The sequence below is a fragment of the Heptranchias perlo genome, chromosome 9 (assembly GCF_035084215.1).
Source record: "Heptranchias perlo isolate sHepPer1 chromosome 9, sHepPer1.hap1, whole genome shotgun sequence".
In the NCBI taxonomy this organism is placed as follows: domain Eukaryota; kingdom Metazoa; phylum Chordata; class Chondrichthyes; order Hexanchiformes; family Hexanchidae; genus Heptranchias; species Heptranchias perlo.
Genome location: NC_090333.1, coordinates 49,832,887 through 49,859,715, shown reverse-complemented (window position 1 = coordinate 49,859,715; position 26,829 = coordinate 49,832,887). Strand labels below are relative to the sequence as shown.

Here is a 26,829-nt window from a genome sequence, read left to right as displayed (position 1 = left end):
AAAAGTATGAATTAAAGGGCCCATTCCCTGATTCGGTGCTCTGGTAAGGAACGATGCTTACTGGAAACGTTGGTCAGAGAAAATTGCAGCCTTTGACACGTTGACCACGTGATTCTCCTGCAGCGCCTCTTCTCCATTGTCCAGCTCAGTGGGATTTCCCTCACTTGGTTCCACTCTTACTTATCAAATTTTAGTCAGAGCATCTCCAACAATGGCTTCTCTTCCAGCACATGCATTATTGCCCCTGGAGTCCCCCAAGGATCCATCCTTGAGTCCCTCCTCTTACTCATCTACATGTTTCCCCATGGCGACATCATCACAGTCATGGGGTCAACTTCCACATGTACTCAGCTCTCCCTCTCCCTCTCCATCTCTTCTCTAAATGCCGCCTTCACCTCTGTACTGTCAGATTACTTGGCTGACGTTTGAGTTTTGGATGAGCCACAATTTCCTCCATCACCATCAGCATCAGCCACGAACTCCGTACCCTTATTATCGACTCCATCCTTCTCAAATTGAAACAGATTGTTTGCAACCACAGCATTGTTTTGACCACAAGCTGAGCTTCTGACATCATATCCTCTCCATCACAAAAAACATCTACTTCCTCCTCCTCTAACATCGCTGCTTTTGCTCACTACCTCAGCCCATCTGCCACAGAAACCCTCATCAATGACTAAGACAGAGCAGGAGTTAAAGTTTTCAGTTGGGGAAAGGCCAATTTTACTAAACTGAGAAGTGATTTAGCAGAAGGAAACTGAAAACAGCTACTTGAAGGTTAATCAGTGTCAGAGCAGTGGGAGACATTCAAAGGGGTGATTCAAGGGGTTCAGGGTAAACATTTTCCCACAAAGAAAAAGGGAGGGGCTGCCAAATCTAGAGCCCCCTGGATGTCAAGAAGCATTCAGGGTAAGATAAGGCAGAAAAAGAAAGCCTATGATAGACACCGGGAACTCAATACCAGCAAAAGCTTAGAGGAGTATACAAAGTGCAGGGGTGAAGTTAAAAAGGAAATTAGGAAAGCAAAGAGAGGGCATGAAAAAATATTAGCAGGTAAAATCAGAGAAAACCCAAAGATGTTTTATAAATACGTTGAGAGCAAGAGGATAACTAAGGAAAAAGTAGGGCCTGTTACAGACCAAAAAGGTAAACCATGTGTGGAGGTGGAAGATGTGGGTATGGTTCTTAATGAATACTTTGCATCTGTCTTCACAAAGGAGAGGGATGATGCAGGGATTGAAGCTAGGGAGGAGAGTGTGAAATGTTGGATGGGATAAACATAGTGAGAGAGGAAGTATTAAGGGGATTAGCATCTTTGAAAGTAGATAAATCACCAGGGCCGTATGAAATGTATCCCAGGATGTTAAAAGAAGCCAGGGAGGAAATAGCGGAGGCTTTAATAATCATTTTCCAAATTTCACTGGATACAGGCGTAGTGCTGGAGGATTGGAGGACTGCTAACGTTGTACCGTTGTTTAAAAAGGGAGCGAAGGATAGATCGAGTAATTACAGGCCAGTCAGCCTGATCTTGGTGGTGGGCAAATTATTGGAATCAATTCTGAGGAACAGGATAAGCTGTCACCTAGAAAAGCACAGACTAATCAAGGACAGTCAGCACGGATTTGTTAAGGGGAGGTTGTGTCTGACTAACTTGATTGAATTTTTTGAGGAGGTGACAAGGATGATCATTGGGGTAGCGTAATTGATGTAGTCTACATGGATTTCAGCAAAGCTTTTGACAAGGTCCCACATGGCAGATTGGTCAAAAAAGTAAAGGCCCATGGAATCCGAGGGAATGTGGCAAATTGGATCCAAAATTGGCTCAGTGGCAAGAAGCAAAGGGTAATGGTTGATGGGTGTTTTTGCGACTGGAAGGCTGTTTCCAGTGAGGTGCCGCAGGGCTCGATACTAGATCCTTTGCTTTTTGTGGTATACATTAACGATTTGGACTTAAAAGTAGGGGGCATGATTAAGAAATTTGCGGATGACACAAAGATAGGCCATGTGGTTGATCGTGAGGAGGAAAGTTGCAGACTGCAGGAAGATATCAATGGACTGGCCAGATGGGCAGATAAGTGGTAAATGGAGTTCAATCCGGAGAAGTGTGAGGTAATGCATTTGGGGAGAGCAAACAAGGCAAGGGAATACACAACAAATGGGAGGATACTGAGAGGTGTTGAGGAAGTGAGGGACCTTGGAGTGCATGTCCACAGATCCCTGAAGGTAGCAGGACAGGTAGATAAGGTGGTTAAGAAGGCATATGGAATGCTTTCCTTTATTAGTCGAGGCATTGAATATAAAAGCAGGGATGTTATGCTGGAACTGTATAAAACACTAGTTAGACCACAGCTTGAGTACTGCGCACAGTTCTGGTCACCACATTACAGGAAGGATGTAATTGCACGAAAGAGGGTGCAGAGGAGATTTATGAGGATGTTGCCAGGACTGGAGAATTTTAGCTATGATGACAGATTGGAGAGGCTGGGATGGTTTTCCTTGGAACAGAGGAGGCTGAGGGGTGATTTGATTGAGGTGTACAAAATTATGAGAGGCCGAGATAGAGTGGATAGGAACATAGGAATAGGAGTAAGCCCATCGAGCCCGCTCTGCCATTTGATGAGATCATGGCTGATCTGTGATCTAACTCCATATACCTGCCTTTGGCCCATATCCCTTAATACCCTTGGTTGGCAAAAAGCTATCTATCTCACTCCTGAAAGGTCTGGCTCTAATTTTTAGACTGTGCCCCCTGGTCCTAGAATCCCCAACCAGCGGAAATAGTTTCTCTCTATTCACCCTATCTGTTCCCCTTAATATCTTATAAACTTCGATCAGATCACCCCTTAACCTTCGAAACTCCAGAGAATGCAACCCCAATTTGTGTAATCTCTCCTCGTTACTTAACCCTTGAAGTCCGGGTATCATTCTAGTAAACCTACGCTGCACTCCCTCCAAGGCCAATATGTTCTTCTGAAGGTGTGGTGCCCAGAACTGCACACAGTACTCCAGGTGCTGTCGAACCAGGATTTTGTATAGCTGCAGCATAACTTCTGCCCCCTTGTACTCTAGTCCTCTAGATATAAAGGCCAGCATTCCATTAGCCTTATTGATTATTTTCTGCACCTGTTCATGACACTTCAATGATCTATGTACCTGAACCCCTAAGTCCCTTTGGACATCCACTGTTTTTAACTTTTTACCATTTAGAAAGTACCCTGTTCTATCCTTTTTTGGTCCAAAGTTGATGACCTCATACTTGCCTACAATGAATTCCATTTGCCACAGTTTTGCCCATTCACCTAATCTATCAATATCCCTTTATAATTTTATGTTTTCATCTACACTGCTTACAATGCCACCAATCTTTGTGTCATCGGCAAACTTAGATATGAATCTTTCTATGCTTTCATCTAAGTCGTTAATAAAAATTGTGAATAATTGAGGCCCAAGACAGATGCCTGCGGGACTTCACTGGTCACATCCTGCCAATGTGAGTACCTACCCATTATCCCTCCTCTCTCTCGCCTTTCGCTCGGCCAGCTTCCTAACCAAGTCCGTACTTTTCCCTCGATTCCATGGGCTTCTATCTTAGCTAACAGTCTCTTACGTGGGACTTTATCAAATGCCCTCTGGAAGTCCATATAAATAACATCCACTGACATTCCCCTGTCCACTACTTTAGTCACCTCTTCAAAAAATTCAATCAGTTTTGTCAGGCACGACCTACCTTTCACAAATCCATGCTGGCTCTCTCTGATTAACTGAAAATTCTCAAGGTGTTCAGTCACCCTATCCTTAATTATAGACTCCAGCATTTTCCCCACAACAGATGTTAGGCTAACTGGTCTAAAATTCCCTGGTTTCCCTCTCTCTCCTTTCTTAAAAAGCAGAGTGACATGTGCAATTTTCCAATGTAGCGGGACGGTTCATGAATCTAGAGAACTTTGAAAGATTATAGTTAGGGCATCTGCAATGTGCTCACCTACTTCCTTTAAAACCCTGGGATGGAAACCATCTGGTCCTAGGGATTTGTCACTCTTTAGTGCTATTATTTTCTTCATTACTGTTGCTTTACTTATGTTAATTTTATTGAGTCCCTGTCCCCGATTCAATATTAGTTTTCTTGGGATTTCCGGCATGCTATCCTCTTTTACGACTGTAAATACTGACACAAAGTAATTATTCAATATGTCTGCCACTTCCCCATTGTCAATGACAATATCCCCTCTTTTTCCTAATATAACTATAAAAGTTCTTCATATTGGTTTTGATATCCCTTGCGAGTTTCTTTTCATACACTCTTTTTGTAGTTCTTACTATCTGTTTTGTGACTCTGTTGATCTTTGTATCTTTCCCATTCGCCAGGATATGTGCCATTTTTTGCCTTTTTGTGTGGACCTTTCCTTACGTCTTATACTGTCCCTTACCTCTTTAGTTGTCCATGGCTGTTTTTTTGGTAAGTAGAGTTCTTGCCCCTCAGGGGTATAAACCGGTTCTGTGTCACGTTAAATGTTTCTTTAAACATTTCCCACTGATCATCAGTCGTTTTACCCATTAACAGATTTGCCCAGTTTACTGTGGACAGTCTCTGTCTCATCCCATTGAAGTCGGCCTTGCCCAAGTCTAGAATCTTAGCAGCTGAGTCATTTTTTTCCCTTTTAAACACTACCTTGAACTCGATTATGTTATGATCGCTATTGGATAGATGTTCACGCACAGTTAAGCTGTTAACGAAATCTGGTTCATTACTCATTACTAAATCTAGTATGGCTTGCTCCCTTGTTGCCTCTAGGACATACTGCTGTAGAAAACTATCCCAGACACACTCAAGAAATTCACTACCTTTCTGACAGTTGCTTGTCTGCTTTTCCCAATCTGTGTGAAGGTTAAAGTCCCCCATTACGACCACTATGCCTTTGTTACACGCTTGTCTAATCTCTGCATTTATACAATCTAGCACTTCAGAGCTGCTGCCAGGGTTCCTATACACAACTCCCACTATAGTCTTAGATCCTTTCCTATTTCTCAATTCAACCCATAATGTCTCTGTTGGCTGCTTACCCCTCATTATATCCTCCTTTATCATTGAAGTGATTTCATCTCTAATCACTAAGGCTACTCCTCCCCCTCTTCCATTTTCCCTATCTCTCCTGTAGACCTTATAACCTGGTATATTTAGTTCCCAATCCTGACCATCCTGCAGCCATGTCTCAGTAATAGCTATTATGTCATATCCTCCTATTTGAATTTGGACCTGTAGTTCATTTAATTTATTCCTTATACTCCATGCATTTGTATATAGAACTCTTAGTTGGGCCACACACCCTTGCCTGTCCTTCAGCTTTGATGCTGGGTTAATCACTTTACACCTTCTAGTTTTCTCTTGATCTGTAGTGCCTAAAGTACACTTTCTTTCTGCAGCTCAACGCTTTTCCCTTTCACTTGTTCTTGAACAACTATTTGTACTATTTGTATTGTAAATTTCCCCTGGGTCCTCCCCTCTCTTGCTGCTTTCAACTTTACTCTCTTCTGACTCCCTGCTCAGGTTCCCATCCCCCTGTCACTCTAGTTTAAACCCTCCCCAACAGCAGAAGCAAACCCCACTGTGAGGATATTAGTCCCGGATCTGTTGAGGTGCAACCCGTCCGGCTTGTACAGGTCCCACCTTCCCCAGAATCGGTCCCAATTCCTCAGGAATCTAAATCCCTCCCTCCTGCACCAACCCTGCAGCCACGCATTCATCTGATCTATTCTCATATTCCTATACTCACTAACACGTGGCAATGGAGTAATCCTGAGATTACTACCCTTGAGGTCCTGCTTTTTAACTTATTTCCTAACTCCTTATATTCTGCTTGCAGGACCTCATCCCTCTTTTTACCTATGTCGTTGGTACCGATATGTACCACAACCTCTGGGTGTTCACCCTCCCCCTTCAGAATGTCCTGCAGCCGCTCAGTGACATCCATGACCCTGGCACCAGGGAGGCAACATACCATCCTGAAATCACGTTTGCGGCCGCAGAAACGCCTGTCTGCTCCCCTAAGTGGTATTGCTGCAGTTATATAAGGTATTGGTGAGACCGCACCTGGAATACTGCATACAGTTTTGGTGTCCATACTTAAGAAAAGACATACTTGCTCTCGAGGCAGTACAAAGAAGGTTCACTCGGTTAATCCCGGGGATGAGGGGGCGGACATATGAGGAGAGGTTGAGTAGATTGGGACTCTACTGATTGGAGTTCAGAAGAATGAGAGGCGATCTTATTGAAACATATAAGATTGTGAAGGGGCTTGATCGGGTGGATGCGGTCAGGATGTTCCCAAGGATGGGTGAAACTAGAACTAGGGGGCATAATCTTAGAATAAGGGGTTGCTCTTTCAAAACTGAGATGAGGAGAAACTTCTTCACTGAGGGTGGTAGGTCTATGGAATTTGCTGCCCCTGGAAGCTGTGGAAGCTACATCATTAAATAAATTTAAAACAGAAATAGACAGTTTCCTAGAAGTAAAGGGAATTAGGGGTTACGGGGAGCGGGCAGGAAATTGGACATGAATTTAGATTTGAGGTTAGGATCAGATCAGCCATGATCTTATTGAATGGCGGAGCAGGCTCGAGGGGCCGATTGGCCTACTCCTGCTCCTATTTCTTATGTTCTTATGTTCTAACTATAGAATCCCGTATCACAATTGCTCTCTTGATCTTTTTCCTCCCTCCCTGTACAACTGAGCCACCCTTGGTGTTCTGGTCTTGGCTCTGGCTGCACTCCCCAGAGGAACCCTCTCCCCCACCAGTACCCAGAACTGTATACTGGTTGGAGAGTGAGATGCCCTCAGGGGACTCCTGCACTACCTGCCCGGTCCTCCTTATCTGTCTGGCAGTCACCCAGTCCCTCTCTGCCTGCACTCTCTTCATCTGCGGGGTGACCAACTCCTGAAACGTGCTGTCCACAAAACTCTCAGCCTCGCCGATGCACTGCAGTGACGCCAGCTGCTGCTCAAGTCCGAAACCCGGAGCTTGAGTTCCACCAGCTGACGACACTTCCTGCACATGTGGTTGTCCAGGACACGGGAAACATCCTGGAGTTCCCACATGGCATAGGTCATGCATTTGACGGGTCTGAGCTGCCCTGCCATGCCTTAATTTATTAGATTAACTTAAACCAAGCAAAAACAAATTAAGCCTTAAATACAGTTATTTTTGGTTTGGTTACTCTAGTTAATTTGTTGAAGGAAGGACCTATTTCCCTTAGCGGAGGGGTCAATAACCAGGGGCATAGATTTAAAGTGATTGGTAGAAGGATTAGTGCGGAAATGAGGAAAATTGTTTTTACCTAGAGGGTGGTGGGGTCTGGAACTCACTGCCTGAGAGGGTGGTAGAGGCAGAAACCCTCAACTCTATTAAAAAAAAATACCTGGATGTGCACCTGAAGAGCCGCGACCTGCAGGGCTACGGACCAAATGCAGGAAAGTGGGATTAGGCTGGGTGGCTTGTTTCTCAGCCGGCGCGGACATGATGGGCCGATGGGCCGAATGGCTTCCTTCTGTGCTGTAAAATTTTCTATGATTCTATGAAGTCACCGCCAGGCTTGATGATTCCAATTCTGTCCTGGCGTGTGTCCCATTGTCCTCTCTCTGTAAATTTCAGCTCGTCCAAAATTCTGCTGCCTGTATCCTATCCCACGCCAAGTCCTGCTCACCCGTCACCTCTGTCCTCGCTGATCTATATTGGTTCTTAATCCCCCTGCTCCTTAAATTTAACATTCACATCATTGTTTAAATCCCTTCATGGTCATGCCTTTCCCTAATTCTGTAACCACCTACAGCCACCCCCCCCACCCCGTCCCCCCAACCTTGATTTCCCAATTCCTCTGAGTCTAGCTGCTTGTGCATCCTCCCCTTACCTTTGCCCCGCTATGTGTCCCTTCAGTTCTTTAGGACCCATGCTCTGGAATTCCCTCCCTAAACCCCACCGTTTCTCCACCTCCCTTTCCTCTTAACAACCTTCTTAAAACCCTCCTCTTGGATCAAGTTTTTGGTCGCCCCTCATACTATCTCCTTTCCTTTGGTGTCCACCTGTTTGATTTCGGTGCTGTGTAGCTCTCGGGGACGTTTATCATGTTAAAGGTGCTTTATAAGTGCAGTGGAGATTAAATCATTACTTATTTAGCCACGTGGCTGATTCTTCCATTTTGCAGGGTTTGTGTAATAAATGGCAGGATGTGAGAGGTAAAAAGGAGAGGTCCAGTGGTCCAATCATATGTGGCTTCTGCAGAAATTTATGACTTAACAAATGGCCCAAAAAGGGGGGGGACTGGGTATTGCAACGGGTTAGACACTATGCTTTCACCTCTCTGATCTAGATTAAGTTTCAAATATCATCCAGGCTAATGGGTGAAAGTCGCTTCTTTTTCACAGTGTCCCATGAGAAACGAATTTGGGCAATGTTAACTCAGTTCCTAGTGGATATGGGAACATTGTATAGAACATGCAATTCAAAACAGATTTGCATTCTATTTAGCATCTGGCCACTGCTGTAGCTGATTTGTAATGCTGATAATGGATGTCAAAGGTGGAAAAGTGATCCATTCTCCTGCTCTGACATCCCTCAACTGAAGATAAACATAAAGAAGTTCACCACAATAAAGCAAGTGACTTTTCAGGTAATAGTGAAGTGAGATGTTGCAGCTTTGATATGGCAAAGATGCTATATTTGTTTTTTCTCTAAGTATAGATACAAGCTACAGAAGTTTAACAGTGGGGAAAAAAGTTAATTATAATCTTTGACAGTTGATGCATTATATCTCAAAAGTCATGATAATACTATACATGAAATTCAACACAAGATGGTGCACTGCTACAACAGCATGATTCAGGATGATGGGTTTGGATATACTGTCTGCAAGTTTGAGGATGATACAAAAATATCTGTGGGTTTAAGGACCTTAAATGAGAAGACTAGATTGTAGGCAAATCTAGATGTGATGGAGTAATGGACCTGTATCAGGAAGATGTCTTTTAATATAGATAAACGTAGCGTGATGCACATGGGGAGGGTCAACACTAAACATGTGTACACCATGTAGGGTTGCTGTTCAAGGCTGTTAAGCTGGAGGAGGACCTGAATGTTATAATGCATGAATCTTTGAAGGTCCACAACCAGTGCTGTGACGCTTTTGCAAAAGCATCTAGAATGGTAGGATATATTGCCAAGGTGATAAAATGCAAAACAAGAAATAATATTCTGTCTCTGCACAAGGCCTTGGTTAGGCCTCATATTGAATACTGTGCCCAGTTTTGGTACTCACATGTTGGGTTTGAAGGATTGATTACACTTATCTCTAGTTTAAAGATCCTTGGAGAGCTGAGGCTTTTTACTACAGAAAAGCATAGACTTTGAGGAGATTTGATTGAGATCTTCAAATTGTTGTCTGAATAAACACTCAAATAGATGTGGCAGTAATTAGCTGCTTTATTTTCAGACCTTCTAGAATGTTCTGTCAAAGAAAACAAAAGCAATATAATAGAGACCTTGGAGTGTAATTACTACAATGTGCTTACTTCCATCAGGGGCCGTTTAGTGTTCAGTTAACAATATGTAAGTACCATACATATCACAAAATAGATTTGGTCCATATGCAAAGGCTATTCAAGCTAGGTAGGTTAGGACAGACCAAATACATGAGTATAAATTACGTAAGAATACAACTAGATTTGATGTCAGGAGGTACTTATTTTTGCAAACAGTTTTCAATCTCTGGAAAAGTTGCTGGCACCTGTAGTGTGTGTGGGTTCACTGCAGACAAAAGGGAGCTGGACGAGTTCCCGAGTGTAGCCAACATAACCTCATATAAAAGGCTGGTGGGTATTGCTTCTAGTCACTGGTCTCCTGCATCTTGTTTGATCGCCTTTGGAATGGGAGAGGAATTTGCTAGAGAATTTTCCTAAATTGGCCTAAATAAGTTTTTTACTCTAATTTTTTCCTTCTCCCAGAACATGGCTTAGCTGGTGGGACAGATGGGAGTAATGGTGTGCAGGAGTTACACCATGACAATATAGGCTTGATGGACCAACTGGTCGTTTTTTTTTGTGCTGTGTATTCAGCTTTTGGGACGTGTCAGCTTTTGGGACGTGTCAGCCGTGACTGATGAGCTGAAATATTCCTCACTCTGCTGGTTGTAAGGAACTTACAGGATCTGAGTCTGGAGCAGTCCCAATCCAGCTGCTCGTGGACCGAGCCGAGCTGACATTCTTTCTTACAGGCCGTAAGAAAGGCTTGTGTGGAAATGGGATTCTTTCCGTCGATATTGTGGGTATATAACCTTTTATTTACACACACAAAATGTGAACAATCGCATTGTGATATTAGTGTTGATGTTTCTTAGCTTTTTTAAAGGAAGTTATAAGTGACCTGAACCTTCAGTAATGGCACTAATCACTGCAGAGTTATTACCATTGGTGCAGTAATACCCAGTGCTTCTCTGCCAGTGCAGTGTATTACAACAAAATATTAATTAGTGCCATCATGGAATCATTGTAAGATTATCGGTACTTGCAGATCAGGATTTAAGATTGGTTATGAAATATGCTTGCACAATTTGCCTCAGGCTTAGAATTTTCAAATCCTTAACCAAAATGGATCTTCTGAGAGTAACAAACGCAAATATGTATGTTTATTTGGGTAATTGTAAAGCTACGGTTATTTTAGCATAATAGTTGGGCTAGGATTTGGGGTATGACAGTTGATCAGAATTATGAGTATCTCTTACATCAGATATATAACAAACATACAAGCCAATAATACTTCTAAGGGATTTGCTTTGGCAGTTTATTTATGTAATTTCAATTTCTTGATGTATTACTGGCTTATAACACATTCCAGCAAATGTGCTGTTCTCAATAGAATAGAAAGAGAACAGTGAATTCAGTGCTCCTGCACTTCCAGCGAGGAGCTGTGCTCGATGGGAGTGCAGGTCAGAGGATCAGGGCTGCAGCCTTATCTCCAGACTGTGCTCTCTTCGAGTCCAGCTACCAGCTGTGAGCATGGCATTGGTCTCCAACAACCAGACAATAACCAATCATCTCAGTCCCAGGACATTATTGCACGAATTCCTCAGGGCAGTGTGCTAGGCCCAAACATCTTCAGCTGTTTCACCAGTGACCTGCCCTCCATCATAAGGTCAGAAGTGGGGATGTTCGCTGATGATTGCACAGTGTTCAGTTCTATTCACAACCCCTCAGATAACGAAGCAGTCCATGCCCGAATGCAGCAAGATCTGGACAACATCCAGGCTTGGGCTGATAAGTGGCAAGTAACATTCGCACCAGACAAGTGCCAGGCAATGACCATGTCCAACAAGAGATAGTCTAACCGCCTCCCCTTGACATTCAACGGCATTACCATTGCCGAATCCCTCTCCATCAACATCCTGGGGGGTCACCATTGACCAGAAACTTAACTGGACCAGCCATATAAATACTGTGGCTGCAAGAGCAGGTCAGAGGCTGGGTATTCTGCGACGAGTGACTCACCTCCTGACTCCCCAAAGCCTTTCCACCACCTACAGGGCACAAGTCAGGAGTGTGATAGAATACTCTCTACTTGCCTGGATGGGTGCAGCTCCAACAACACTCAAGAAGCTCGACGCCATCCAGGACAAACCGGCCCACTTGATTGACACCCCATCCACCACCCTAAACATTCACTTCCTCCACCACCTGTGCAGTGTGGCTGCAGTGTGTACCATCTACAAGATGCACTGCAGCAACTTGCCAAGGCTTCTTCGACAGCCCCTCCCAAACCTGCAATCTCTACCACCTAGAAGGACAAGTGCAGCATGGGAACACCACCATCTGCACATTCACCTCCAAGTCACACACCATCCCAACTTGGAAATATATCGCCGTTCCTTCATCGTCGCTGGGTCAAAATCCTGGAACTCCCCTCCTAACAGCACTGTGGGAGAACCTTCACCACACGGACTGCAGCGGTTCAAGAAGGCGGCTTGGGCAATAAATGCAGGCCTTGCCAGTGACGCCCACATCCCATGAATGAATTAAAAAGATTGATTTACTCTAAAGCAATTTCTCACATATTTTCCATCATGCTCAGATTGCTATTTTCTGTTTGTTTTTTTTTGCCTACTACCTGATTAGGTTGGAAGTGAGATTAAGACTTTTGTTACCGGTTGATACCGGGAGACACCATAGCTTCTAAATATTATAAGGTTAGAAATTTACTGTCACTGTAACAGTGCACCATTTTTAAAAGCACCGTTTTTGATTTCAGTGGAATGTAAATTGAACGGATTCTATAACAGGCAGACGATTTGCTCTGCCTGATTACCACCAATGCGGTGAAGACCAAAATTTACCCCAGTCTTTATTTATACGACTAAATAAATTACTGCATCAATATATTATAATTTAATGATGGATTGTCTTGGTGGTTTTAACAGTAGGCTAGTGATGCTTTCATTTTTTTTTCTGCACTTCTTCCTTAATTTTACTGAATATCTGTGGCTTTCATTGGTTATCAAATTAGTTCAAAACAGCTGTTTTAATACCTCTACACCTGAAAGGCAACATAGGTCAACTTTAGTTTAGGTAGACTCCATGGCAGGGTGATCAACACATTTTCTTTGTGGCTACAGCGGTATGTATCATGGTGTCCTTCCAGCCACATGTAAAATTTAATTCCATGTTCCCATTAATTTTCATGTATCCTAAGATTTTGATACCAACAGATCTTCATGTTCTGATTAAGATTTATGCACTAATGTGGCAACAGTGCCCCTTTCTTAACCTTTTTCAAAAATTATCTTTATAGTTATCTCCAAAACTTGATAGGATAATAATGATGGATTTGAATTGCATTGAAAAGTATAAGATATTCCAAAAGAACAGAAGCAGAAAGTACTGGAAACACTAAGCAGGTCAGGCAGCATCTGTGGAGATAGTTTCAGGTCGGCTGTGATGAAAGGACATTGACCTGAAATATTAATCCTATGGGCGAAGCTATTTGAAAAATGGGCGACCGGCAGTTGAAAGTCTGGTGGAGACCTCGTGTGTCCATTTACCCGCCTGAATCAACTTTCAGGCAGACCTTAAAATGACATCCAACAACCCCCGCCCAAAACATATGGGAGGCTGTTTAGTTATGCAAATCAGGGTCCTACATCTGTTGTCGGACCCCAATTGCAAACTTCAAAGAGAAATGAGACTGGCTTACTTGTTACATACCAGACCCATTTCTCCAGGTTTGAGAGGGCTGAACCCGCAGTCTTTAAAGGGACTCCTGGAGGCCTCTCCACAAAGGTAAGTTTTTGTAGGGGGAGGAGGAGCTTTCGGGCCCCACACAAATCTTGTGGCCTGCTACTAGCCTGTTCGCGCATGCTTTTGGCATTCACTCCCTACCCCGACAGGCCTTACACCGGACGATTTTCTGCTGCAGGAAACAGCAGAGCTGCAGCAGGGTGCCTGTTTGATGCCCACAACTCGCCAACAAAATGTTAATGAGACCTGAACCTGAAAGTGGTTTGGGCTTCGTGATTACCGCTTTGGGCAGGCGCCAATATCGTGCCCTTTTGGCACCCAAACCAAAAGTCTCCCCCATCAAGTACAAAATAAAGAATACTATTCTCATGCTACGTAAGGCTCTGTAACGTAGTATTGTGTTCCATTTTTGTTCCCACATGCAGAGGAGGATATTGAAGCTCTGGAGAAGGTGGAGAGGAGGTTGACTAGCATGATATCTATCCTTAGAGTCCTTATTTATGAGGATATGCTCCAAAGTTTGGGGCTATTTATCTTGAAAAATGGCAAGCTTAGAAGGAATATGATTGAGGTTTTTAAAGTGATGAGATTGGAGATAGATAGTGATATATTTAGAGGACATGCAGTAGGTGAAAAGACATGACAGTCCTCTGGCAGGGAACTTTACAAATTCCTGACAGAAGTTGCTAGCTTGCTGTAATTATGCTGTGATGTATGCTACCACAGTTATGGAGCTTTGCATTATTGCGTTAGGAGTCAGAGAAGAATTTCCCAGTGTATTCCTGAATTATTCATTTTTCTCTTTTTGCCTCTCAGGAGATTGCATGAGTTAGGGATGTGTCAGTGGTGCATATGGTTGCAACATTGCCTCGATGGGGCAGGCTTATTGGGCCTGATTGGAATTTCTCCCCATTCTTTTCATATATTCATATGTACTGAATTATTTGAATGACACTATGAATGATACTTTGCTTTTGTACACCAGAAATCCCTGTGTTGCAACCATGATTGTTTAGATTTCCAGTAATTACATTTAGGATGAGTTCTTTAATATTGAACTGAGTAATATTCACATCCAGAGGGGATCTAAGCACTACAGTGGTTAACACATTGTTTCATTTCTGGGATCTGTGCTGGTTTTAGTGGTCCTATGTTAAATGAGCTTGGAGCTTCCTTTTCACTTTCAATTCTCAAACAGGACCATGTTGTTTGCCTTTTATTTAGATTCATTTTCAGGAAGTATTTTACTTCCAGTGAGAATAATCCTGATTTGATGATGTACCCAAGTACTCAAGTTCAATTACTAGGTTTAACCCATCCATGGATTAAAAAACAAATCTGTGGTATTATACAGGGATTCAGAGTCTTAGGACTCTGAATGAAAGCCCAGCTGTTCCATCAAATCCATGAAATAATTGGATCTTTTTACAATGTTTCAGCATTTATGTATAATGGTAAGCTTGCAGTAACAGATCTGTGGAAATCATCACAATTACACTTTGCCAGCTGATCGCAACGTTTTGAAAATAATTCCTTTTCATTAGTTTACTGAATCAGCTTATGGTAGCTATAGCATACCACGCTACAGTATGCTGCAGCAATAAGTCATAGTATATTGCTGCAGTGTTCAAGTCTAATTTCTATTATCTCAAGATGCACAATTTAGCAAACAGATTTATCAATAACGAGCTTTTCTTAAAAGCAATTATCACTTAAAAAGTTAATTAAAAAATTTTAAGGGCAAAATTGCATTTGTTAGATTTCAAAAATCCTTGGGGTTAGAACATAAGAACATAAGAAATTGGAGCAGGAGTAGGCCAATCGGCCCCTCGAGCCTGCTCCGCCATTCAATAAGATCATGGCTGATCTGATCCCAACCACAAATCTAAAGAACACAAGAAGTCGGAGCAGGACCCGGCCACATAGCCCCTGGGCCCTCTCCGCCACCCACAGGGCATTGACCGATCCGAACTCAGCTTCATGTCCAATTTCCTGCCCGCTCCCCATAACCCCTAATTCCCTTTACTTCTAGGAAACTGTCTATTTCTGTTTTAAATTTATCTAATGATGTAGCTTCCACAGCTTCCTGGGGCAGCAAATTCCACAGACCGACCACCCTCTGAGTGAAGAAGTTTCTCCTCATCTCAGTTTTGAGTGAAGAAGTTTCTCCTCATCTCAGGTTATCATTGACAAATCACTAACCTTAGTCATGATAGTTATGCATGTCTCCTTCAGGAGTACAATAAATATATTGGCCCAGATTTTGCTCTGGATGGTAAACGAACGGCGCCTGCCGCTCATTAGCTTTAAATTTGCCCACAAACGAACCATGGGCTTTAGTGTGGGAAGTTCCTCTAGTGGTGAGCTGCAAAAAGTGCAGCGTTCTCTATCAGGCACATATGAGTTGTGTGAACACGGAAAGGACCGCTATGTTCCCTCAACCAATCAGATTGAAGCATCCTTGACAAGCCATGCCAAGTCAGAACCAGGAAGTGTAAACTACAACAGTTAATTCAATGTAAAATCAGTTAGAGAAAGTGAAATAGAGAGGGTAAGGAATATTGAATTAAAAGACAGAGATAAAAGAGACAGAAATAAAGAGTAAAAATAAAACCTTTTCTTTAAAACAATCTCAACAACAGTTTAAAATCTGAAGGAATGAGACTTCACATTTTTAAAAATTACTTTTCAGTGCCAGAGAGGTTGTTTGGCAGTCATTAAGAATTACCACGCCGTAAAAAGTTAGTTTAGACTTAAAAAAACCCCCCAGCTTACCTTTTTCTGTGTAGACTAGTTTGTTTCCAGCTGGGCAGTGCAGCAACTTTGCTCTGGTCCATTCATTTCACCGCCGAGCTGTCCTTCCCATGCAGCTTTGAATCCCGTAGAGCAGCTTCCGGATTTGCGCATTTGACTGTGCATGAGCGCTCACCAGGAGAAGCTCTTTCATTTGTCCTTTAGTAACGGTGAGCGCTGTTCGGCTCTGTTATTTTTGGAGCAAATTCCACTGGCCCAGAAATTGCTGGGAAAATAATGGCGAGTTCACATCGTGCGCCTTTAATAGTTCGAAAAAAAAAATCCAGCAATTTGTGGCGAAGAAGAGATACGCCATGAGTTCCGATTCTCCACATATTGCTGGACAGTTTGCACCACTCCGCCATTAGCCTCAACAAAACCAAAAGAATTGCAACCTTGCCATGATTCTCCCCATTGAAGTTCATTGCGTGTCAATAAATTGCTGGATTTATGCCGTTAATGCGAATTAAATTCGCCACAACCAATTAGGGCTGGTAATTCATGTCATAAGTAGCCTGTTAATGATGTGATTTATGGTCCTGACATGCTACTCAAACTTGGAGGCCCAGAAAGGGAACAGTGAAACTTTGGAGTCTTAGTCCCGCAGCTAGAAAATTGTTCCGCGAGGTATTTTAAATTTAATTTTTTTTTCTTTTCCTTTCTGTCTCTTTTTCTCTTTCTCTTAATCCACTCTTTCTTTCTCTTTCTAATTTGACTCTAATTTACCCTATTTCCTTCTCCGTCATTCACTCTGTTTCTTTCTCTATCCTATTGTTCCAAGTGTTAAGGAGATAGACTATTCGGCACAACGTTCATGAGGTCCCTGATGCGACAATGACTTTGTGCGCCATTATCAATTTGCATTTCTGGCAATTTGCACTGCAAATATGGTGCAATCTGAAGGGTGAGGTAAAAAGTCAGTTCACATCGCCAGGCGCATGATGTACCATTTCAGCAATTTCTGAGCCATTATTCAGCAACTCCATGTTATGTGAGGTAGTTCATTCAGGTAGAAGTGTTACACATGGAAAATGTGAGCCATCAAATACAGAGTTAAATGTGCCTCAGTGGATATTAAATGCTAACACAGAACTAAAAGCTAGCAGCCTGCCCTGGAATAATTATCCATCTGATCTCTTGTGATTAAAAAATCAAGTTATTGTTTGGAAGAAATCAAGCAAACACCATCTGAACACTCTTTAACACCTTGGTAAAAACTGAGATAATGACATAAGAGCTATCTTGCCCTTGAAACTTTCCTGCGCCTCCATTGGAGTGTCAAAATGATTGACAACAATTGGAAATTTTACATAAACTGCACATACAATATTTCCATCCGACATCAAATCTTAACAAACTTCCTACAAACAAGTTATTAGCTCTTACAGCACATAAAATTTCACACTGATGAGGACAGATGATATCTTTCAAATATATAAGAACATAAGAAATTGGAGCAGGAGTGGGCCATACAGCCCCTCGAGCCTGTTCCGTCATTCAATCAGATCTTCGACCTCAACTCCACTTGCCAGTCTGATCCCCATATCCCTTGATTCCCCTAGAGTCCAAAAATCTATCGATCTCAGCCTTGAATATACTCAACGACAGCATCCACAGCTCTCTGGGGTAGAGAATTCTAAAGATTCACAACCCTCTGAGTGAAGAAATTCCTCCTCATCTCAGTCTTAAATGGCTGACCCCTTACCCTGTGACTATGCCCCCTAGTTCTAGACTCTAGCCAGGGGAAACAATCTCTCAGCATCTACCCTGTCAAGCCCCCTCATAATCTTATGTTTCAATGAGATCACCTCTCATTCTTCTAAACTCCAGAGAATATAGGCCCATTCTACTCAATATCTCTTCATCGGATAACCGTCTCATCCCAGAAATTAATCTAGTGAACCTTTGTTGTACCTCCTCTAAGGCAAATATATCCTTCCTTAGATAAGGAGACCAAAACTGTACGCAGTACTCCAGGTGAGGTCTCACTAAAGCCTTGTACAACTGTGGTAAGACTTCCCTACTCTTGTACTCCAACCCCCTTGCAATAAAGGCCAACATGCCATTTGCTTTCCTAATTGCCTGCTGTACCTGCATACTAACTCTGTGTTTTGTGGACAAGGACATCCAAGTCTCTCTGAACACCAACATTTAATAGTTTCTCACCATTTAAAAAAATATTCTGTTTTTCTATTCTTCCTACCAAAGTGAATAACCTCACATTTCTCCACATTATACTCCATCTGCCACCTTCTTGGCCACTCACTTAACCTGCCTATATCCCTTTGCAGACTCTGTGTCCTCCTGACAGCTTACTTTCCCACCTAGCTTTGTATTGTCAGCAAAGATAGTTGACCAACAATGCTAATTCTGGATGAAGTGTGAATCACCAGTCTGTAAAATGTTGCATATTAATCCCACTACCCCAACTAAAGGAGAGCCTTTATCTTAGTTAATTTGCAAGGAAAGACCCCTGCCTTTTCTGACAGCCAGGGGGAGGAGGTTCCAGGCTCTCATTTTGAACTTAATAAGGAGCAGTCCCTATTTTGTTCCATGTTAAACTAGAGATCCTTTCTATTTAATAGCTATATAAAATCAAAGACACAAAGGGTTCCTGCAGTATGTATGTGAGGACATCAGAGGAGGATAGTATTGGGCTCGGCTGTAATTCCCCTCATGTCAATTATACCATTGACACTTGCCCTCTTTTTACCCATGAAGAATTGCATCTTGGGTATGGTACCAGAGGACTGTTGCTGCTTATTGAACTACCTTCCAGTTTGAGTCAATTAACTAAATTTTCCTAAAACAAAAGCTAAATACTGCAGATGCTGGAAATCAGAAATAAAAACAGAAAATGCTGGAATCATTTAGCAGGTCAGGCAGCATCTGTAGAGAGAAAAACAGAGTTAACACTTCAGGTCGATGACCTTTCATCAGAGATCTGATAAAAGGTCATTGACCTGAAACGTTAACTACATTTTCGTAATCCTATCCCAAGATGGTTGGGATGGGACTTAAGCCTGCTGCCTTGACCCTGCCGTGGCTCGGGCCCAGTTTCCTCCTCGGGCCTCATTACAGATGCAGGACCCTCTCCCGGCAGGAATTCTGTCACCAAGGAGGAGCTGCTGCTGCAGAGGAGGGAAATGGGGCAGTGCTGCAGTGAGCTGCAGTATTGATTTCACTGAGGGCCTCAGACTGGCCCGAGGCCTTCAGCTAATTATTTCAGGCCTATATGAATGGAGAGGAAGCTGCTGCTTGGCTCTCTCTGTCCATCCAGCAATCTATGGGGCTTGTTGCCATTACCTCAGGGCCTACCACAAACCCTCTCCTGGTGGTCCCTGGGCTAGGAGATGGCAGTGGTGGCAACAAGGAAAATTGGGCAGCTTGTTCTCTGTGGTGCATTGGCTATTAATGTCATCAAAAGCTAGCTTTAGCCCTAATAAACAGTGCAGAAAATTATTAGTTACTGAATGTGCAGTGTCATTTTCTGTTTTAGTACCCTGTACATATTTCAAAGAAAATAAGTTAGAGTTTTTGGTCCCAGTGAAGTTCCATCCAGAATGGCTAATGGCTAAATAAGTACAGAACTGTAATATAGAGTATTAGAATTATAGTGAGCTGATTGTGTGCAATTTTCTGTGATCAGCTTATTATCATAAATGTTCATAGCTCCATGTACAGGCTGATAACTTAATGGGAGGGACTGGAAAATTGCGATTTGGGTGGCCTTTAAAGGTGTGCAGATACTTAAAGGTAAGTGGCAGCATGGGGGGAAATTCTTCAGAGAGTTTGCAAAGGTTCAAAAGACATTTCAACCCATTGTCAGCTGAAATGAGTGATAGGGAAAAAATGAATTTCAAGGAAAACCAACGAGGAAGCACAAAATGAGCCTACTGGTGAGTAACAGAACAACTCAGCATCTGGCTCCATTTGAAGCTGCTGAAGTGGAGGTGATGCGTTCCTGGAAGGATACGGAGGCAGATTTGAGACTGTCACTGGTTCTGTTAGCAATATGGTGCATGATAGCTGCAGATGTCCGTGTAGCAGATGGTACAACACGACATTTTTGATTCCCATTTTTCTCAGTAACTGAAATTTCTTGGTCTAAAATAAAGTTTTAAACAAAATTTTAAATCCAAAGATGACGTATTTCATGATAGAATGATTAAATTTATTGCTTGAATTGTCTTTTGTGTCATTTAATGCTTTCAGTGAAGTTTTTACTTGAAGATTTCAGCCTTCCCAAAAACTGGATTTAAGCTTGGTATTTTGCCCATAGCTGTGACTTTTTGAATTGAATTTGGGATTGTATAGTCTGATCAAGTGCAGTGTACATAATTCATCAGGGTTCATTGGTACAATTGTATTGATGGAATATTTTTCTTTAGCAGTTTCTACTCAGTTGTTTTTCAAAATTATTTCAAGAAAAGCAAGAAGACAAATTTCAAAAACTTCATTTAATTAAAGTTTATATTGCGTTTTTTTATGCAGAGAGGCTGTGTATGTGTGTATATATATGTGTGTGTGTGCGAAAGAGAGTGAAAAAAGTGACAATTTATGCATCTGCCGTAGCTTTTGTTTCGTGTTCTATAAACTTCAGAAAGCATATAAGGCTTGTGAATTTCTTCCTGCTAATATTAATTAATTCAATTTAAAAAAAACTGTTCAACTTTGAAGCCAACTAATTATCTCATCTGTGTATTGTTGACATTTGGAAAAGATAACTTTTTTTTTATTCGTTCATGGGACGTGGGCGTCGCTGGCAAGGCCGGCATTAATTGCCCATCCCCAATTGCCCTTGAGAAGGTGGTGGTGAGCCGCCTTCTTGAACCGCTGCAGTCTGTGCGGTGAAGGTTTTCCCACAGTGCTGTTAGGAAGGGAGTTCCAGGATTTTGACCCAGCGACGATGAAGGAATGGCGATATATTTCCAAGTCAGGATGGTGTGTGACTTGGAGAACGTGCAGGTGGTGGTGTTCCCATGTGCCTGCTGCTCTTGTCCTTCTAGGTGGTAGAGGTTTGGGAGGTGCTGTCGAAGAAGCCTTGGTGAGTTGCTGCAGTGCATCCTGTGGATGGTACACACCGCAGCCACAGTGCGCCGGTGGTGAAGGGAGTGAATGTTTAGGGTGGTGGAAGGGGTGCCAATCAAACGGGCTGCTTTGTCCTGGATGGTGTTCAGCTTCTTGAGTGTTGTTGGAGCTGCACTCATCCAGGCAAGTGGAGAGTATTCCATCACACTCCTGACTTGGGCCTTGTAGATGGTGGAAAGGCTTTGGGGAGTCAGGAGGTGAGTCACTCGCCGCAGAATACCCAGCCTCTGATCTGCTCTTGTAGCCACAGTATTCATATGGCTCGTCCAGTTAAGTTTCTGGTCAATGGTGACCCCCAGGACGTTGATGGTGGGGGATTTGGCGATGGTAATGCCGTTGAATGTCAAGGGGAGGTGGTTAGACTCTCTCTTGTTGGAGATGGTCATTGCCTGGCACTTGTCTGGCACGAATGTTACTTGCCACTTATGAGCCCAAGTCTGGATGTTGTCCATGTCTTGCTGCATGCGGGCTCGGACTGCTTCATTATTTGCAGGGTTGCGAATGGAACTGAACACTGTACAATCATCAGCGCACATCCCCATTTCTGACCTTATGATGGAGGGAAGGTCATTGATGAAGCAGCTGAAGATGGTTGGGCCCAGGACACTGCCCTGAGGAACTCCTGCAGCATTAGGCTGGGGCTGAGATGATTGGCCTCCAACAACCACTACCATCTTCCTTTGTGCTAGGGATGACTCCAGCCACTGGAGAATTTTCCCCCTGATTCCCATTGACTTCAATTTTACTAGGGCTCCTTGGTGCCACACTCGGTCAAATGCTGCCTTGATGTCAAGGGCAGTCACTCTCACCTCACCTCTGGAATTCAGCTCTTTTGTCCATGTTTGGATCCAGGCTGTAATGAGGTCTGGAGCCGAGTGGTCCTTATTCCTTATATCTGTGATACAGAGATTCTAATTTCTAACACCTGTGAGATAGAGAGAAAAGGGGGGGTGGGGAAGAGACAGAGTGCCTTTCCTCAAATTAATTTGATTTGCTTTTTATAAAAAAAACACCAAGTTGAATTTTGAAAGAAAACAAGGTCTCTGAGGCAAATGGATAGGGAGGTGGGAAACAGCTTGAAAGTGAGGGGGCCTCTGTCCATTTTTCACCTTCCCCTTAAGGGGAACAATTGGAGGATGAGAGGGAGTGGATGGAGAGTTATGGATCAATAGGGGATCAAGGGTGTGGAGGGTACAGGGGCTGAGCAGATAGTTTAAAGGGGAAGAGGTCGGGGCATTGATAAGAATAACAGTGGAAGTGGGAAGGTGAAGGGCTGGATGACCCAACTGAGAATGATGGGGTGGGGCAGGGCAGGAATGAGTGATTGGGCGAGGGGATTGGAAAGAAGTCATTGATGGCCATATTTTCACCACAACCAGTTGCTGCTTGTAGTATGGTGTACAATTTTAGTCGCTCCTCTAGGCCCAAAAAGGGATCCTTAGGCCTCCCCAATCCCAGGCTTCCCACGATCACCTCCGACCCAACACCCCTCCTCAGAGACCTACCTTTGCCGGGGACCATTTTTGCAGGTCACCGGCGGCGGACTCCTGCTGGGCTTGCCCACTCCCTCCCACCAGCATCACATCATTGGTGTGGGGTTTGGCCCAGAAATTGACTTGGGTTTTTATCTTTTTTTCACCTCTCTCATGAGATCACATGATTTTGGATGAGGTGTGAAGTCTATATATTGTGATTCAGAAGGCATCGCATTTGTGTGCGACAGGCTGGATGGACCAGAGAGTCTTTTCCTGTCTGCTGTTGTTCGTACATTCATATGTTCAAGTCCCGCTTAACTTATTTAAATGAGGTCTGGGAGTTAAAATGGCTTGTGCCTTGCGTCGGTGAGCTCGGGCAAGCCTGATGCTCACCTGCTGGCCCCACGCTTGCCCGAGTTAAAATTGAGCCGTGTATGTCTTATTAAAACCTTAAGTCTTTATATATTTCCTGTCTACAAAATCTTACTTTCTGTTGATAATCTCCTAATAATACTTTTGCATCAATTTTTCCATTACAAATTTGTATGTCCACATTTATAAAGGAAACAACCAATCCTGTATGAACTTATCAGTGTGTAATTTCACAATCTGGTCACCAGGTGACAGTATATTATCTTCAATCAAATCAAAATGCTTTCTGAAAATTTCAATCTGAAAATTTTTGATTGCTGTTGTTTTTCTCAGCAACTGAAATTTCTAATCTCCAAAATAAGGCTTTAAGCACAAAAATAAAAACATTATATACTTTGCATTAACACGATTGCCCTGAATTTCCATGCAGTGAGTTGTACTGCTTTTATGTCAATGAAAAGAGTTGCGCCCGCCTATGGTTAAGAGGAGTATTTCACAAGAATCTCCTAGATCGGCTCATTTGCATAGGTACTGAGTCGTAAATGGCTTAAAACCGTGTAAAATCAAAGTAATCTGCTGCAGTGTATGGAAATTAGAATGTAGCCTTTAAAAAGGCAATTCTGGCTGAAGATTGCATCAGCAAGCTGGAGAGCAGTAGGTAAGTAATGAACAGTGCTCAGCTCACTCACTTGACTGTCAAATAGCTTGACTGGATGACTCATGAATGTTTCTGTGCCACTTTTCAAAAATGTCTAACACAGGCAATTAATCAAGAGACCAGGCGGAAACTAACAGACCGCCAGATCAAAGCTTATAGGCTAAAAATACTTGGTCAAATTTATTTACAGATAAAATAATCTAGATAAGCAAAGCAACACAGCAAGATACTAATTCAGTACAATGACCAACCTTACACAATATATTAATGCGTCTGCCTGTTTAAATACATGACAAAACAAAGGGTTGGATTTTCCCATTTCTGCTCATACAGGGGCCAAGGTGGGACTCCTCTTCCCACCCCCCCCCACCCCCACCACCACCACCACCACTACCACCACCTGAACCATGCCATAAACCCAGCCCAGTTTCCTGGGTCAGAGGTATTTCTGTATTCATGGCGGGCACTCGACGGGATTTCCACCAGCAAGTGGGTACCTGCCAATGGCCCCAAGGAAATTCCCAATGGTGCTGCACCAGAAGAGGTGGAAGGCCATCTAGAGGGGTAGAAGAGGCTCAAAGACTGCAGCAAATCTTCTAATGAAGACCTAATCTGCTGTCTTCTAAAAAGAAGAGACCCAAATTATCAAGTCTTTCTTTGTATTTCTATTTCCCCCTTCCAGGCAGCATTCTAGTGAATCTGTACTGAAACCTCTCTAAAGCCTCAATATCCTTCCCGTGGTGTGCTGCCCTATACTGCACACAGCACTCTAACTGAGGTCATTAAGGTTTTATATGGGGTCATCATTACCTCCTTGGATTTTATATTCTGCACCTCTTGAGATAAAACTTAGAATTTTATTAGCTTTTATTAATCTTCCAGGGTCTAGGCTACTGTCCAGGCCTGGACCCCAGGTGGGTGCTATATCTGCCAGCTGGCTGGCCAATACACCTGGTATTACTTAACCCAAAAGGTTCCATGGAAATTGGCAGAAAAGTCCAGCATCTGGTGTATCCAGCTTGCAACCTGATTTCCGGTCCTTCTGCCAGAGCCTTATTGGACTTAATGGCAGAAATATGCTGGAAAAAGGTTTGATTTTGAGACTATATGTATGTATGTAAACACAGGTGAAGGGCACCATAAAGGTTAAAATGAATAGGAGAAGTGCTTGTGATTATTATGAAAGAGTCAGTATCCTTAAATATTCTTCAAGGTGCCAATTGGAACACCTGAAGATCAAAACTATAGCATTGAGAAAGGTCACCTAGAAAATTACAGACAAGGCCAGAGTCTGGTCATTTATGCTCTAAGCTGGAATTTTTTTAAAAAAGGACACTCAAAAAATAGCCCTCATAGAGTGTTTGAATTCATCAATAAGGAAGCTGCAACAGGCAGGAATTTTAAAAATGGTGTTGATGTTTAAGCAGTCGTGTTTTTTGACTAGTATGCTTCATTTTCAATTAGTTGCTTATCGTTGGGTTCCCAATTACTGAACTATGTTAAATATTTTTCTTTTTACCTTAAAATAGCTTGGGATGCTTGTGTTTTCTTTTAACTTGTTTCAAAATTAGCATTGAAATGTTACAAGCCTTTATGTTTCTGATTGCAGCCATTTGGTTCTAATGTGTTTGTTGTTGCTTTGATGTAGGAGATACATGATCTTGTAAGGAACTGGCTATCTGCTTCTCTGAAATAGAGCTGCTGGAACCATAGATCACAATCATTTTCATAATGAAGAAAAGTAGAAGCGTCTTGGCAGTGACTGCGGAAGATGTAAGTCAATAAACTTGAGCTAATTGTACTACCAATTTAACAGTTTAGGCTCAATAATTTTGTTTAAAAACAAACTGAGTTATTCTAGAGATATTCTCCTGATTTTTTGTTGAGAGAGGTTAAGTGGATGGACTTCTCAATGCCTGTGGTGATTCGGAAGTGCTGATCTTGATGTTCATCCTACAAGGTTCTGATGTGATCCCCCAGTTCTGCGAACTATTCTCTTCCCCTGTTTAATGATCCATTCTGATACTGCTGAAATTCTAATCATTTAGGGTTTCCTATCACAGTGGACAATGTTCGATATATCCAGGTAAAGGAAATAAGGTCTGGGATTTTCTCAAGCAGAATCTTGTTGCATCTCTGGTAGGGTGAAAATTCCACCTGTCACAATGATGCGCTCCTGACCCTGACAGATTTCATGATTTAGGCTATTCTGTCTAATTGGGATGGGCTCCCTCTCCTCTGCTGGGCGATGAAGAATGACTGTGGTAGGCCACCAAAGCCTGTGCAGCCTAGGGAATGATCAAAATTTATCCAGGCAAATTGTTTGTTACCATGAAGGTTTCAAATATTAGGGAACATAAATTAGAAAGTTTGGGGTAAAAAAGGGAGGGTAGATCTTTTCTACCTGCAGGGTAATAGTTATAGAATAAACAATCTAGAAAGGCATGGAAGAAGATAGTATAAATGGGCTCCAAGAGAATTAGATGCATTTCTGGCGAGGGAAGGGATTGAAGAATATTTTGGGTAGATGGGCTGATCCATGGAAAAAGAGGAGCAACTTGTTGGGCTGAATGGTTGTCTTCTACTGTTGGTTATCTTATGAAATGTTTTGGAGTCTGACAAAAATTGTATATGGATAGAAACCAATTAGATTGAAAAGTGGTTTTCAGTCGCCTACACTATGGTGACACTTATAACTGGAGTGTCTTACATGGAGAACAACTCTGCTCATTAATATTTAACCACATTGACATTAATTCAGCTGTGAAAGTTCTGTAATGTCCAGCTGGTTATTGATTGTTTTTTTATCCTGCCTGCAGAACCAGCTTGAGTATTTTTTCAGTTACACTGCAAGCTGCGGGTGGAATTTTTACCTTGGTGCTAGAATGTTCACAGACTTTAGAGAACGCAAATGTATTTTCATGTATAATAAAATGGAAAATTCTGGAATTGCACTGCTGGTTTATTACTATCTGAAATAGGGTTACCACCATATGGGATGGGTGAGATCATGTCTTGAGGTAGTGATGGAAATGTGTTGAAAACCTTAATATTTAATATTTCCATAGCAGAAGATATAGGAATCAATTCAAAAAAATCAACTTACATTTTAAAATTCAGATCTGTCTGTGTGGGAGGATTTTTCACCATGATCTCACCCAATATTG

At 42.5% G+C, this 26,829-nt stretch overlaps 1 protein-coding gene across 1 annotated transcript in view; it reads left to right on the top strand.

Moving 5' to 3' along the window:
* pde4ba (phosphodiesterase 4B, cAMP-specific a) overlaps positions 1-26,829 on the top strand; it is a 557,078-nt gene that overhangs the window by 108,405 nt on the left and 421,844 nt on the right. The window contains exon 2 of the mRNA XM_067990377.1: positions 25,311-25,435. Coding sequence (XP_067846478.1) covers positions 25,394-25,435 — 42 coding nt within the window. The 5' untranslated portion in view covers positions 25,311-25,393. The remainder of the gene's footprint in view (positions 1-25,310; positions 25,436-26,829) is intronic.